This window comes from Balearica regulorum, chromosome 17, assembly GCF_011004875.1.
Source record: "Balearica regulorum gibbericeps isolate bBalReg1 chromosome 17, bBalReg1.pri, whole genome shotgun sequence".
Lineage (NCBI taxonomy): Eukaryota > Metazoa > Chordata > Aves > Gruiformes > Gruidae > Balearica > Balearica regulorum.
In genome coordinates, this window is record NC_046200.1 from 3,021,197 (window position 1) to 3,036,435 (window position 15,239).

The window sequence follows — 15,239 nt, forward strand, 5'->3', positions numbered from 1 at the left end:
CCCCGGCACCAGCCCCAGGCGCTTCAGAGGAGTTCATGTGCACACCAAATTTTTTTGTTTTCAGAGACAGGTTATTTCTCATGGAAAACAGAACCAAACTGAATATTTTGACACCGATCTGTTGTTCCTCGAAAGTCTTCTGGTGACTTGACACACTGTGTTGGGTTTGCGTGGCAAGGTTTTGGTAGCGTGGGGGCTACAGGGGTGGCTTCTGTGAGAAGCTGCCAGAAGTTTCCCCTGTGTCTGACAGGGCCAACGCCAGCCGGCTCCAGGACGGACCCGCCGCTGGCCAAGGCCAAGCCAATCAGTGCCTCTGGGATAACATATTTAAGAAGGAAAAAAAACAAGTTAGGGAGAGCTTTTGCAGCCAGAGAGAGGAGTGAGAAGATGTAAGAACATCTGCAGACACCAAGGTCAGTGCAGAAGGAGGGGCAGGAGGTGCTCCAGGCGCCGGAGCAAGATTCCCCTGCAGCCCGTGGTGAAGATCATGGTGAAGCAGGCTGTCCCCCTGCAGCCCATGGAGGGGGGATGAGGGGGTGCAGAGATTCCACCTGCAGCCCGTGGAGGACCCCACGCTGGAGCAGGTGGAGACACCTGAAGGAGGCTGTGACCCGTGGGAAGCCCACGCTGGAGCAAGCTCCTGGCAGGACCTGTGGAGCCGTGGAGAGAGGAGCCCACGCCAGAGCAGGTTTGCTGGCAGGACTTGTGACCCCGTGGAGGATCCACGCTGGAGCAGTTTGCTCCTGAAGGTCTGCACCCCGTGGGAGAGACTCACATTGGAGCAGTTGGTGAAGGACTGTAGCCCGTGGGAGGGACCCCACGCTGGAGCAGGGGAACGATGAGAGGAGTCCTCCCCCTGAGGAGGAAGAAGCGGCAGAAACACCGCATGATGAACTGACCGTAACCCCCACTCCCCGTCCCCCTGTGCCGCTGGGGGGGGCGGAGGTTGAAGCTGGGAGTGAAGTTGAGCCCAGGAAGATGGGAGGGGGGGGGCAGGTGGTTTAAGATTTGATTTTATTTCTCATTCCTCTACTCTGTTCTGTTTGGTAATAAATTAGATGAACTTTCTCTCTCAGTTCAGTCTGTTTTGCTCGTGACAATAATTAGTGAGTGATCTCTCCCTGTCCTTATCTCAACCCACAAGCCTTTCGTTACACCTTTTGTCCCGTCTAGTGAACAAGGGGAGTGACAGAGCGGCTCTGGTGGGCACCAACCCACCACACACACGTCCACCTCTGAGTCTGTGACTGCCTTTCGGGCACATCTGCTCTCACAGGGGTGGGAGCACAAGTGCGTACGTGTCACTTTGCGTTTGCACAAAGGTGTGTTCGCAGGGGTTTCCTCTGCCCTCCCTTCTGTCCTAAACTGTCAGTAGTTCTGCAGGTCCTTTTCTGACCACAGCCTCGTACCTGTAAATCCTGGGAATGATTTTTCTCTGTTTTGTTGAGAATTTCCTGCAGTTAGTTACTGGAAGCAGGGAGAGAAGGGTGACAGAGGTGGGGAGGTGCAATCCTGGACATCCTCTGCTGGGCTACATGAGGGGGTCACAGCTCGGGGACAGGGTCCTACAGACATCCAGCAAAAGGATGCGTACGTTGACCTGGAGGCCTGACCTGCCTTCACACAAGCCCCTCATGGCTTTTCCACTCCCACGTTAGCCCGCTCTTCCACTGACCCTGCAGGAGAAGGTGCTGGCTTTGGGCACCAGTAACGTGCTTGCGTGCTCCAATCACGTTTTCAAAAAAATAAACCAACAACCAAACAACAGAGCTTAGGTTCTAAATCCTACATTTTGGAGAGCTCAGGGATTTAGATGGGATGGCTAAGCCAAGTGTCCTGAACTCCTAGTCAAGTAGATGGTATGGGACATCATCTGTGTCAGTGTGAAACTGCATCTAGATCACAATCAGTGAAGACTCATTTGAACCAACTTGCAATCTTTCAAAAAAGAAAAAAAAACCTCAAACTTTGACCAGCAAAAAACCCCAAAACCATGGAGGAGCCACTGACGCAAAGCTCCACAGTACATAAATGCCGCTCGACTATCCGCAGCTACAGCACTCCGAGCAACGAGCAGCTTGAGCACCAAGATCCGGTGAGCTTTCGGCCAAGTCAGCTGCTCTCCGGGCCCGCTATGAAACGCCGAGCAGGTGGGTGCAATTAATCTTGCTATGCATTGTAAGGTTGCGTCGGCTGATGTTCATCTCTAGCTCAGCCATTTCATGTCTATACGCTTTAGACATTTGGCACGCTGCACAAAACCAGGAAGTTTTGCAAAAATGATGTAGAGCCTTGAGACTAATGATTTCCCCCCCCCCCTCCCTGCTTTATTTGATTGCAGATATCAACAGGTTTGCAATCTTCCTCTTCTGTTCCCTGGTTCCTTTGGGCTCCTTGGCACCAACGGCCACCTCGGAGGAAAGCAAAATTACTACAGGAGAGAGGCAGAAGCATTTTACTACCAGACTAAGGCCCTTAGCATCGGTGATAGAAAGGCAAGCGACTGCCTTGTTTAAAACCTACGTAAGTGCACCTTTTGCATTTGCTGTGTCTGTGGAGAAATCTCTTGAATTGTTATATAGCACTAGGAAAACTATCAGAAAAGAAATATTTGGGTTAGAACCTGAAATAATCTCTTCTCTGTATTCCCTATAAGGAGGAAAGCGTTGGCATTGCGTGATTTTAGGGAAGAGTCGGAGCAATGTCTGAGGCAGCTGGGGAAAGCTTGGGCAACTTCTCAGCTAACTGCTGGCCATGATCCTCCAGACCAAACCTGTTGCTCCTCGGGCTCCTGAGCCATGCCGGGCTTGGAGTGGGCATCTTTTTTGGATGCAATTTGTCTGATCACTGGAAACATGGAGAGAATTGCCTTAATCTTTGGTCTGATCCTAGTGCTAGAGCAGTCACTTCTGCAGAAAATCCTGCTCAGCCCGTCCTTTCCTTGGAGATGGTAAAACGTGCGCTGAACCCAAGCGTCAACACTTCAAATTTCAATTTCTGGGAACGTGTTCCCAAGAGTACCTTGATAAAAATCAAGGTAAACATTTCCCCCGAATTCATTCTTGAAATCAAAACCATCTCTGCTGAAAGAGATGAAAATACGCTCAGGTCAAAGCAAATCTCTTGCATGAGGAAGTTTTGCCCATGTGGCAAAAAAAAAAAAAAAAAAGAAAAGATAAGCTGAAAACAAAGCCAAGCAGGCTATTAAGTTAGAAAGTACCGCACAGAGAGCGTGCAGTACCTACTCGATAAAAGGAGCGTAGGTGTTAATACAGCTATTGAACAATAACCCATACACAAACTGAAAATTAGGTGTGTGGGCACCCAGACGGTCAAACGTGAAGCGACTACCAGGGAAGATGTAAACCAAAAGATTAATAATTTCTCTCTCCTCTTCCTCCCCTGCAGAACACGTGTAGCTCTCCAAGGCTCAAAGCGTTCACTGCTAACTCCCCAGCCAAAGATATAGTGATGAAAATACCCGAATGCCCGGCTTTTGAGGCAAACTGCTGCGTTTTCCACATTTTTTACAACAATTTGCAAAGCCTGAGAAACAACATAGAATTCTATTGTGAGAATTTACTTCAGCTTGTCGATGCGAATATCAATCAGCTGAACGTGACGCTGAGTGAACGAGCTGCACTTTACACCTGCAAGAACGAGGACCTTCCGCAGGATTTTCACCAGGTCATGAACACGAGGTGGAAGTATCCGTACATCTGGCTGCTTTTACAGAAATACGAACAATTCATGCAAAATACAACAAAGTTGTACTCTTCAGCAGATATGTAATATGCCAGGATGCAAAAAAAAAATTCACTTTAAGATACTAGAGATTTGGCTAAATGTCACCTATCGGTAGTTATGTGATCAGTTTGATGCCAGGAACAACATTTATAACGTACTTGCTATTCTACATATTATAACTATATAATCTAGTTTAATTTAATATTTAAAGGATGGATATCTTAAGTTATTGATTGTATTTATTATAAAACTATTTATACTGTTTTATTTGCCACAGCATATAAAAAGGATGGACTGATGTAAGTCAGGGTGATTTAATTAACCAATCATGACATAATTAAGCAAATCGGGAAGCATGCTTTCAGTAATTTTAATGTTATTTATATTTTTATGTTGCAATTATTTTTCAAAAGAAAAGTTGATCGTCAGAGGACTGATTTCATACTTTTCTCTCTGCTAGAGAATTGTATTTATGAATTTATATAATACGTCTATTTTTATAAATTTATTTAAGCAATTATATCATTTATATGTATTTATTCAGATTTTTTAACTTTTATATTTTAATACTGAAAGGGATGAATGCTATATTTGCTACTTAGTAAGCGAATGGTTTTACTCATTTTCTGTCACTATATTTGGATACAACCTGGAATCTAATTAAAATGAGATTAAATAATTGCTAGATTCTCCTTTTACTATGTAATTCTTTTTAACACTATTTTTTGCAATGAAAACCTAGTGCTTAATAAAACTGCAAATCGAACTAATTTGTTTCTGATCCTTCTGTTAAAGATATTAGAAACGGCACATACCCTCTTTCCCATCCATTTTTATTCAGAGACACGAAGCCGTTTTATTTCTTAAGTTCCTAACGGCTTTCTTGTTTGGATGCACCAGCGAGTAAATTGTTTTCCAAGCAGCCCCCGCTTCTGAAAGCTGAATTATTTATTGCGGCTTCAGCAACGCAGCTCCAGGGTCCGGTTTGGCTTCGCGGATTTCATGGTGCCAGCTCTGCTGGAAACACGCTGGATTAGCACTGAAAATGTGGCTGAGCTAATTACCGCTCCTGGAGCTGTGACGCAGCAAAGACACTCAAATGGTCTGGGAGCAACAGGACTCATTGTATACTTGGTTTTCCTTTATTTCGTATCAACTGCTGATTATCCCACAGAAAGGGAAGGTTAATAATAATACAATTATTTTAGTTGAAGTTACCTTACAAAGTTCAAGCATTAGAATCAGTTCCAAAATTGACTTTATCTATTAAAAACAAAAAATCAGTCCCAAAATTTAAAATTATTTATCTATATAAAAAGAAAATTTGACTTGAAACGCCCACTTAAAACGTAAGTAAAGGATTATTAGTCCTCTTTCTGCTGCCATCCCCTGGTGGTGGTCCATGCACAGCCTCGTGCGGGGTTGACTTTGCTCAAGAGCGCTCAGGTTTGTGCTCTGAACGTCCAGGGAAGCGCAGCTGGATTGAGCGTCCCAGTGGCACCGGGGCCCCTTCTCTGCAAGGCTGCGAAAAGCCCAAGAGGAGCTGGAGCGAGGGATTTTGGTACCAGTTCATTTCCTCCATCCTCCTCTCAAATCCTCTGGATGCAAAATACATCAGTGCCCAACTCATCCTTCTGCTGCGATGGGTCTTCGAGATGGTGTCACTGGTGCCGATGCAGCTGTAGGTCTTCTTCCTCCTGTTGCTGGAGAACTGCCCAGACTTCTCCAGGAGCAGTGGTTTCCAGGAAAGAGCTGCAGGAAGAGCTGAGTCACTGCCAGTCCCAAAAAAGCCCCAGTGTGGGGGCATCCTAGAAAAGTATTCTAGTCTCCCAAGAGGAACAGAGAAACCAAGCTCCTTGCTGGAGCTGGGAGAAGAATTCCTCCCCCATTTCAGACACCGCTACAGGGATGTGACACAGTGGTGACAGGCAGAAGGATGCGGGCACATCTCAGACCGTTACTCTGGTTTCTGGTGTTAACACAAGTATCACGGCTTGTGCTCTGCTAGTGCCGCGCCTTGAATTCAAAGAATGTTTTAATAAACCACCTCTCTGACCTGTGCGAGCTTCGTGCAAGTGGTGAGTCCAAAGGTGGGTATTTGCTCATGATGTCTTCTGCATCGGAAAGGCACCTGCCAGCAAAGTGTTCTTGACAAACAGTTCCCCACCGATCCTGGTTGAAAACGCAGCTGGTGGTTTACAAGACCTATGAGGAACGAACAGTTGAGATGGGGGAGGCACAGACGGGCTTTGTAAGAAGTGTCAAAAGGGCAGGCAGCAGTAGGACTTAGGGACATCTGTGGGTTTGTTTCCATTTTGTGATGGAAAGGCGTTGGGGTTTGTGATACACACACCTCGTTCCGAGATCGGAACACGTTAAACCTCTGGATGACCACAGGGACTCTTCTGCGTTTGCACACGGGAACTTCCCTGACACCCAACTATTCATTGTCTGCCCACTTCCTGGCGATGAGCACACTCAGGAGGAACGCGTCCTTAGGGACAAGAACAGGCATGGAAGAGCTCCTTAAAAAAATAATCTAGCGAGCATTGCGTTCCATTCTTTCACACATAAAGACAGCCGTTTCAATAGCTGTCTTTTGACACATCAGCTGAAATCACCACAAAATCAGTAGCAAAGAAACAGCGCTCTCCAGCCACAGCTTCCTCCCAGGGAGGTTTGACAGCATCGTTGCAGTGACACTGGCATCTGTAATGTTTGATCAAGGGCGGAATCAGGCTGAAGTGTTGGTTTATCGCTGTTTCAATAGCACTGTTATTCACTGCCTTCTCTTACCAAAATGCTTTGTGTGAGATCAAGCTAGAGATACTTAAAAAATTAAACAGAGTTAGAAAACTGCTGTACCTTCTCCTGGAACCACAGGCCTGAGTCATCAAAAGTTCTCATACGCTATATTAAGTCAAAGCCACCAGTCACAAGGACGACATTAATCAGCATCAACTCTTGTGCAATGACTTTTAAGTAAAAACCTTCTTTTTCACTCTATTACCTTTCACTTCAACTAGAGCCTTAGTCACCCAGTGCTGCTTCCACTATCTAATATACCCGTGAGGTGACAAATGAAGCGTCTGACCAGGGAAATCCAACAATCAGTCATTAAGGGTAAAGATGAAACGTTACTTGATTTTTTTTAAATGGACTTAAGGAGCTCAAGGCCTAACACTGACACCAATTCCTCGGGAATACAGCGTTATCGGATCTCAGTGCTGCTCTGGGGAGTCCGCTGGCCGGGCAGTATCTCAGCCAAGAGCCCCAGATCCAAGTCTGCAAGAAAGTAAGACCATCAGGGCTCAAGGCGTTGGTGCAGCTTCTGCAGGCTGAAGAGTTTTACTCTTTTTTATTTCTTGGAGAAATACCAGGGCTACCTTTGAATTACTAGCCTGTTAAAACTAGGTGCAGAAATAGAGGTTTGCCTGCTTAGTTTTGTCAAAAGAGCTCACTCTCACGGTTACGCTTAATATAATTAACAACAAGGACCTGATCACTTTAGGAACACTGATCAAAGAGCACGCTCCCTGGTTATTTACGGTGAAGAAACATGTGCACCCCGCAGCCACCCTGACCAGGGGAGATGGTACTTCAGCCCACCCGTTCATTCCCAGTCTCTAACCTGCTTCACTGAAGGGACCAGAGTTGACTAGAGAGGGTAATTTTAAATTTTTGCCAATCTGGCTACCCTGGTGAGACAGGGAACAACCCAGCACAGAGCAAATACAGTCTGGTGGCCAACGCATGAGAAAAGGAAATCACTTGTAGGCTCCAAGTTAAGCCCAAGTTAAGGCTTAAGTGAGTTGATTCTTTCAGTCAAGAAGGGCCCAAGGGGCGCTGGGTTTCTTAAAAGGAGTCCAAGCTTCAGAAGGACGGCAGGTGCTGGTCCACGAACAATTCCTCTTACCATTTCCTCACATCCAGTTAGACAATAAAGGCATTACAACCTGTTTCTTCCAAAAAATAACCTTTATTGTTTTGGTTGTAAATATAAAAAATGCATTGCACAATTTAACAGACCTACTGAAAAGTGCTACATTATCAACAGCACAACAGAAGTTGTGTCATGCAACAGAACAGGAAACCTAGGCAAAGCAAGAGCACAACCTGAAGTCCTCATACCTCCAAGCTTTTTTTTTAATGCCTTTTTTTTTTTTAACAAGAATGAACTCCATTCACTGAAAACACATTTAAACACATGGTTAGAAGAAGAAGAAAAAGAGCAATTTATTCATTGTACTGTTAATTAGAAGGCTTGCTCCTAACATTGATATCTTTTGATTCCAAACCTTATTCATGTTGGAAAAACTCAGATATAAAAGCAGTTCGGACAATGGCTAGAAAGTCATTCTATTATATACCTAAGATGCGTTTCTTTGTAACTGAATCAAGTTTTACAGCTCAATCTACAATTCGGTACTACCACTCCTGCTCTAACACAGTAAAAGAGCGTGAAATCCAATCAAGAATGAAACAAAAGGAAACTTGAGGACTTAACTCATGTTGCGGGAACAATATTGGGGTCCTATAAAAGAAAAAAAAACCCCAAACAAATTATCTCCTCTGAAACTCAAGTGTATAAATTGAGGAGGAATTAAGCTATTGCCTCAGCTAATAAAAAAAAAAATCCTCATAAAAGTCATCAACAGTTGTTCACAGGACTCCGAGATTGGAGTGACTGAATCTGTAAAGCACCTAAACTAGGTATCATCAGCCTTTTGATTTGGGGTGTTTTCCCATGCAATAAAGGTGGAAAGAAACCAAAAAAGAAAGAAAGAAAGAAAAAAGGTCAAAATAGTTAACAACCCATTCTATTGTCAGCAGTATCTTCTAGTTGGCAACATCAAGGCAAGAATTATCCACTCGAGAAACAAAGAAAGTTGAATAGCTTTCAAATACTTTGTACTACAAAAGCATTATCTTACTGAATGTTTCTGCAGTCAGCTTCCCTCTCCTGCTCTCAAACTGCTTTTCAGGAGTTTTGGGCTTTAAAAGCAATCAAAACAAACTTTACCTGCCCCTCTCACCTCTACCACACCACATGCATACACACACCCTCATTCTCTCATGTAAAAAAACCCCTGAAAATACAAAGTAAAAGGATGTTATTTTCCAGTGCAATTTGAGAGCCCTTTGCCTTTTCAAGCCATTCCAGATTTAGAGATTTAAGCATTTGCATATTTACCGGGTTTGTGTCAAACTTCTGGTATGACGGTATGTACAAGTGTGCGTATAAGCCTCTGTACATGGGAGGGGAGGATGGTGAAGTCAGCAGGAAAGACGCAATTTTTTCCATCCATACATACAATTTTTCACAACCTCGGTTTCAAAGGGACACAGTAATGCCATGCAGATAAACCCCTCTTAAAACCCAGGGAGGCCCCACTTTTGTCAATTCACTGAATTTTTCACACAGCACTGTATTAGGGGGAAGAACGTATGACTTTAGATAAATCAAATGCATACACGATGCCAAGATCTAAGGCACAGATGGAAACATTCTAGTAAGTCTCCCTTCACAGAAGGCTTCCCGAGGGGTCTAGAAAAGCATGGAAGAACATGCCAATTAGGTCAAACGGTATTAATTAAGAAACCTTTGGTTTTGTGCAGAAATCAGACTGTCAAGAAGAAGCATTTGTCTTTGTTCGTAGTACTTGTTAATTCCTTCAATTTTAGTTTGCTCTTGGACTTTCACCACTTACTCCTGCTAACAGGGAGCATCATACAAGCCTAATAACTACATCAGATACTGCACAAGTTCTCCAGAACTTGTGTTTGGGGTGGGTGCCATCTACAATACACCAATTAATAGAATTCAAGGTCAGAAGAAGCCACTAGACAATCTGTTTGACTTTGTGCGTATCACAGGCCATAAATATTTTTCCTAGCCAGTCCCTTGTTGAGTGAAGTATGTTAGATTTGACTGAATATAACTTGTATTCGATTCCACGGGGATTCTCTAAAAGTTTAGCACCAATTCACTGAAGACAGATGTGCATCATCTGTAATTCTGTGTTAGAGCATAGGCACCGTGTGTTTTGCTTGTTTAAGTATACTTTGGTGACACTGAGGAAATCAGACTGCTTAAATTAGCAGAGAAAGTGTTACCAACTTTTTTTTTTTTTTTAAGAAATAGATAGTGTTTAGACTCCTCAACGGGTAAGACAGACAGACAAAAGAGTTCAAATATAAACCAAAGTGGAAAACTATGCAGGAATTAATACACACATAGTGAATCTCTTTTCATATCGTTCCTCAGTACTTCTGCTGTGCAGATGTGAGACATAATACAGCTTTTTCCTCCTCAGTTTTCAAATGAAGTGAAATTGCTCCCCTCACAAGGTTGACTGATAAAAGAATTCTGATTTGCAATAACAGAGTGACAAAAATACACTGAATCACTGCTTCAAAGAGCAGCCACAGCATTTCTGATAATTGCACTACGTGGAAAGTATCTTTTCACTTTTCCTTCCCTCCCTCCTACACTCTTGCCTAAGTAAGCAATTTTTGATTTAACTTTTTTCTCTTTACTATGTTAAGATTTGCAGTCTTTCAATAGTACCACGAGCTTGTTTCTCCACCACAAGTTATTAAAACAAGCACTTTCCCTACAATTGTAACCAGCTCATGCTGCAACGAGCACAATGTTTTTTCTGTCCACATGCAGATAAAAACTGCTAACGGACAAAATATTTAGCAGTTCCGTCGCACTACCCCTTCCTATTCCTTTAAGGTCCCTTTCAGCTTCCAATCCGTTCAGTGAGATCTGAGACGTTAAGATTTAAGTTTAGAAGTCATCATACTTCCCTGGGCTTTGAAGTATGCTTGTAGTGCACTTTGCTTGGTGAGACAAAACTCTAATGTCATTGATACTAGCAGTATTAAAAATTAAGCACGATCGCTGCCTGACAAGGAGATCACACTGCAGGAGAGGCATTACAGAATCTCTTCATCTGAAAAGTACAGCAAAACCACAAGTGGGTCTGTTCTTGGACAATTTGCCTAACTGATTTCTTTCTAGAAAACCGGATTTATATTTTTAACATGCAAATATGCATGTAGATATCTATGGATCTCAATGAGATAGCCCAGTAAAGAACTTGAGGGACGCTCCCCAGCTAATCACAGTGTTAAATGACTTTACTGGAATCAAGTTCACAATCAATGATAAAAATGGGAGGATTTAAAGCACTGATTTAAAAAAGAATTTACACTTATTCAACACTTTTTATCCAGATGCATCCCAAAGAATATTGCTTACTTGATTACAACATTATGTATGAAAGACCTAGATACAGATCCCCCCGAAAATCTACTTGCTATTTATTTACTATGACAACCTTTACATACTATTTCAACAAATCATTCCTTGGTGGAGGCCTGGGTTTTTTGTGGTTTTGTCACAGGGACACAGGTTTTCACACGTGCTGCAAACTTCAAACGATGGCACATCTATTGTAAAAAAGAAAAAAAAAAACCAAAAAACCCCAAAACCAAGAGCATCTCCCCATTTGTCTGCACAGCCAGAGAAAGGCATGTTGGTACTTAGATCACACCATTTTGTCTTCTCCGTTCGGCTCCCTTCTTCCCCAGCAGTCCCCTTCAGCCCCCAATTCCTCAACTCGCAGTACCTCTGCCCAGGGAGAGGGTTAACCTTTCACCGTTTCTTCTTGCTACAGTCCTGCTCACACATAACCGAACTCTGCAATGAAAGCCATTAGCTGCAAAATCTCAGGACAAAAACGAAAGAAAAATACTCCCCGTGCTGAGCCCCACTTCCCAGGCCTGTTGTTCCTATTTAAACTTCAGCCCACCAAACAGGGAAGATTGGGGACAATGCTGAGAAAAACTATATCCCCAAATAAGAACCTACTGACCCTGTTTCAGCATGCGCAATGCTCAAATGTTTTAGCTGCTCCTCTTTTTAGCACTGCCTTAGCCTGCTAATCACCTCCAGGCAGCCTGCTTTTGAAACTGGAAGAAAACCACCCAGGGGAGGTACCAGGGAAACCTTACCCGCAGTTTGCGTAGCTCTTAAGAATCGGAATCAAGTAATGAGTGGAATTTCAAGGGTCCTAAGATTATTCCAGAGTATGAACAATCAGCTGGAATGAATATCGCAGTGCTGTCTCAGGATGGACAGGCTATCACTGCTGTAATGAGACCGAGTTTATCTGCAGCAGAGCACAGTATTTGCTGAGATTGTCATGAAAAAGTGGTACGCGGTATTTCAGGTTATAAACATATTTTTCTATGTTTTATAATTCATGTTGAACATAACCTTCCCATATAGACCAAATTTAGCCAAGTCCTTCAGGTTTTTCAGATAGAAGGCAAAAAGAACAAGCAAAAAAGAGGAAGAAGCAAAGAACTGACTATAAGTCCATGTGGATTGATATAGGTTCTGAGATAACAAAAAAGCCAATTTCTTAACATTACAAACTCAATTCTTGTCTCTGAAGCACTACTACATTCATCTATGGATGTGTTTTATACGCACACTTTTTATGAGGAAGGCAGCTGAACTCTGCAGAGTGCAAGAAAACAGTTCACAGATTAAATGGGTATGAAATTCACGTATCTATCCTGTTTACAGAATTTGTGCAACCTAAAACTGCTTTCTTGCACTTACTGCATAGCCTGCTACTCACTTGCAATGGCTGTTATCAGGAAAAAAAAATCAGCTACTTTATTTGCTAGAAAATAAAGCATATCTTGAAACTGATCATATGCAATGCTACACTCATTAAAATAAAAATACACAAAACACAGCCTGAGATTTTAATTCTAGTATTTTTGCCACGAGTTGACGTGATTGACGGATTTTTCTTCTCCTTTGGTTTTTAATATGATCCTGTTTAACAATTTTCATTGTTCAAGTAAAACAAATGGAACTGAATACCAGAAAACAAAATAAAGAGCACATTTTGTTTCACAAAATCAAAAGTATATTTCCCCTTGAAGGGAACATTCCTTGGTGTACAAGATTTACACTTCAGAGAACTTAGTACTTGAAGCTGTTTTATAGAAATATGTTTGTTGCATATAGATGCATGCTGCATTGATGGAGATATATTGCTGCCTGCAGGACTCAAACCTGCTAAATTTACCTGAGCTTGGTGTTTTCTCACTGAACAGAGTACAGCACAGCACTGAAGAGGAACCAAAACGTTATATGACAACGTTGCATCATACTTCCACGTATTCCGAAGGCAGAGTCAGATGCCCTGAACAACGTCTTGGGTGATGGAGAGAATTCTTTCTAAAGTGCACCAACTGAAAGGAGACTCGCCAGGCTGCTAGGCTGACAGGTTCTCCGCCCCTTGTACGAGCAAATCATTGTCTTTGGTTGTTAGGTTTCGCCAGCTGTTTTGTTCATCTTGTTAACTGCCTCAGCGGCTTGCTCTGGCAGGCGCGATGGATCTGACAGAATTGAGGTGGTTGTACTTAGATGCCGGAGAGTGTTCAGCACCACTATAAAAAAGGTCAGAAAAGTATCAGTAAAAGCTATTAGTCTGACTGCAAACAGATCCATGCAGGACAGCGTGCAGGTACTGCGAGGCTGTTACGCATGACACAATTATGGAAATACTCCTGCGAAACACGTGCACCTCCACACACAGCCACAGCAAGAAACAGAGATGTGCAAGGGCTGTGCCTGGGGAACGAGGAATGGAGATCTAGGACATTTAACAAAACACCTATTTCTTCTACAAAACAGAGTACTGCTTGGCAATGATAACTGTAAATGTAAATACTTGCTGAATTGCAAGGGGGAAAGCTTCAAGCAATCACACCCAAACAGAAGGTGATTCCAAAGCTGAATACAAATCTCAGAAGTCTTCCTTAACATGAGATAAAACACACTGCCAAACTTACTCCAACTAGAGTGAAGTATTTGAAATTTAAATGCAGCTCGAGACTGTTTAAATTCTGGTATCTATTGTCAGCAATTTGGTTTTTTTTTCCTGTTCAGTGTTAAGCATGCAACCAAGTGTCTTCACAGTCAAAAGAGGTTCTTATTTTTCAACTGGAAGTCATATTCAACATCATGTGCTTGCTTTGTCATCCTCTGACTTTCAAGAAATGGTATAACATATGGTCTCACTTCCTATGATCTAAAATAACTGCTGGATAGAACTTCACTTACTTGGCCTCAGAACAGGAAGAGAACAGTGCTGATCCAACCAGGCCATTGCAGTTTGATTCAGATCCTTAAAGCTTGTTGTGGAAACCATCCTATTGAAGGACTCGAACAATGGCTTAATAATAATGCTGAACTGCAAAATCATCAAATGTTAAGGGAGACAACAAAAGAGGAGTTCAAAACATTCTATGGGAAAGGCTATTAGAGCTCAGTCTGCAGAGAAAACTATGGACTTCTAAATGGACTTCAACTAGTAAAGGGATTGCAACATTTCCAAAAACATTTTTTGAAATCTGTAACACCACGACAAAGGAAAAAATGGAACCTCAGTTCCTAGTGATACCCATTTTTGCCAAAATTCCTGTACAACTCGCCTCATCTCCTACAATCCAGCTGCACACTGTGGCACTGTTGCAAGTGCATGAGTATCTCAAACTTCTACATACATGTAATTAGTTCAGTTTCTTCATTGCCACCTTTTTCATGTAACACTGATGATTTCATAGCAAAAGGATATACAGGCTTTAGTCTAACTATACCACTTCCCATAGCACACCGCAGATGCATCCAAAGAGGGGTACCTGTACAAGTCTTGCCTGGCAATATTGAGTCCAGCACGAGCCAAGAGTCCAAGCATTCAGCCAATTTCTCAGGCAGATTCTTCAGCAAACACTGAAGCTCCCTGCTACTGCAGCTAAACAAAGACCTCAAAGTACATAAGCATATTCTCAGAGATGATCAATGGCATGGCAAGGATTCCTACACCAAGGACCAGACTTGCTGATCTGTGTCTAAGTGCACCAGAACAGTAGCTAGCTGAGGACTGACAGGCTTTTCTTTTGGCTCTCTACTGTCACAGCTTAGAAGGATGGGCCTGGAGTCGGCAATAACCTTCCTGATAGAAAAGGAGCAGACAGAATTCTTAGCCTGTAGTGTATTAAAATGTACAGAGCACCACCACAAGCCTCAGTTGGTCCCAGCTCCCAGGCTCTCAGATGAGCTTTCCTGGAATGGTCACCATATTTGAACTTAAACCAGCTTGTTATAACACCGCCATGATAGTTCACCAAGTAGATTCCAGCTTACAGGTACATTTCTTTCAGAAGTTGGTTGGATGATTAAACTCATTTGCGGGCTCAGAATCTGTAGTTTTACTATGTTAATCCAGGTGGCATTTTCTGACTACAGTCAGCAGCATGTGAGAATGTGGCCCAAACAAATATTAGCATTGTCATGCACCCCCATCTTTCTCACTGTGGCTGACAATCACGATAGGTCTAACAATTGCCTGGCATACTTGAGGGGATTTGCATACCCTTACAGACTTTTAAAGAGT

The 15,239-nt window shown here is 42.9% G+C and overlaps 1 protein-coding gene across 3 annotated transcripts in view; it reads right to left on the reverse strand.

The window, feature by feature from the left end:
* Positions 1-7,706: 7,706 nt before the first annotated feature.
* MLXIP (MLX interacting protein) overlaps positions 7,707-15,239 on the reverse strand; it is a 55,084-nt gene continuing 47,551 nt past the window's right edge. For all 3 annotated transcript variants that reach the window (XM_075769621.1, XM_075769620.1, XM_075769624.1), the window contains 2 exons: positions 13,907-14,036; positions 7,707-13,230 (listed from right to left, as the gene is read on the reverse strand). In XM_075769621.1, the coding sequence (XP_075625736.1) occupies positions 13,109-13,230; positions 13,907-14,036 (252 nt within the window). In that variant the 3' untranslated portion in view covers positions 7,707-13,108. The remainder of the gene's footprint in view (positions 13,231-13,906; positions 14,037-15,239) is intronic.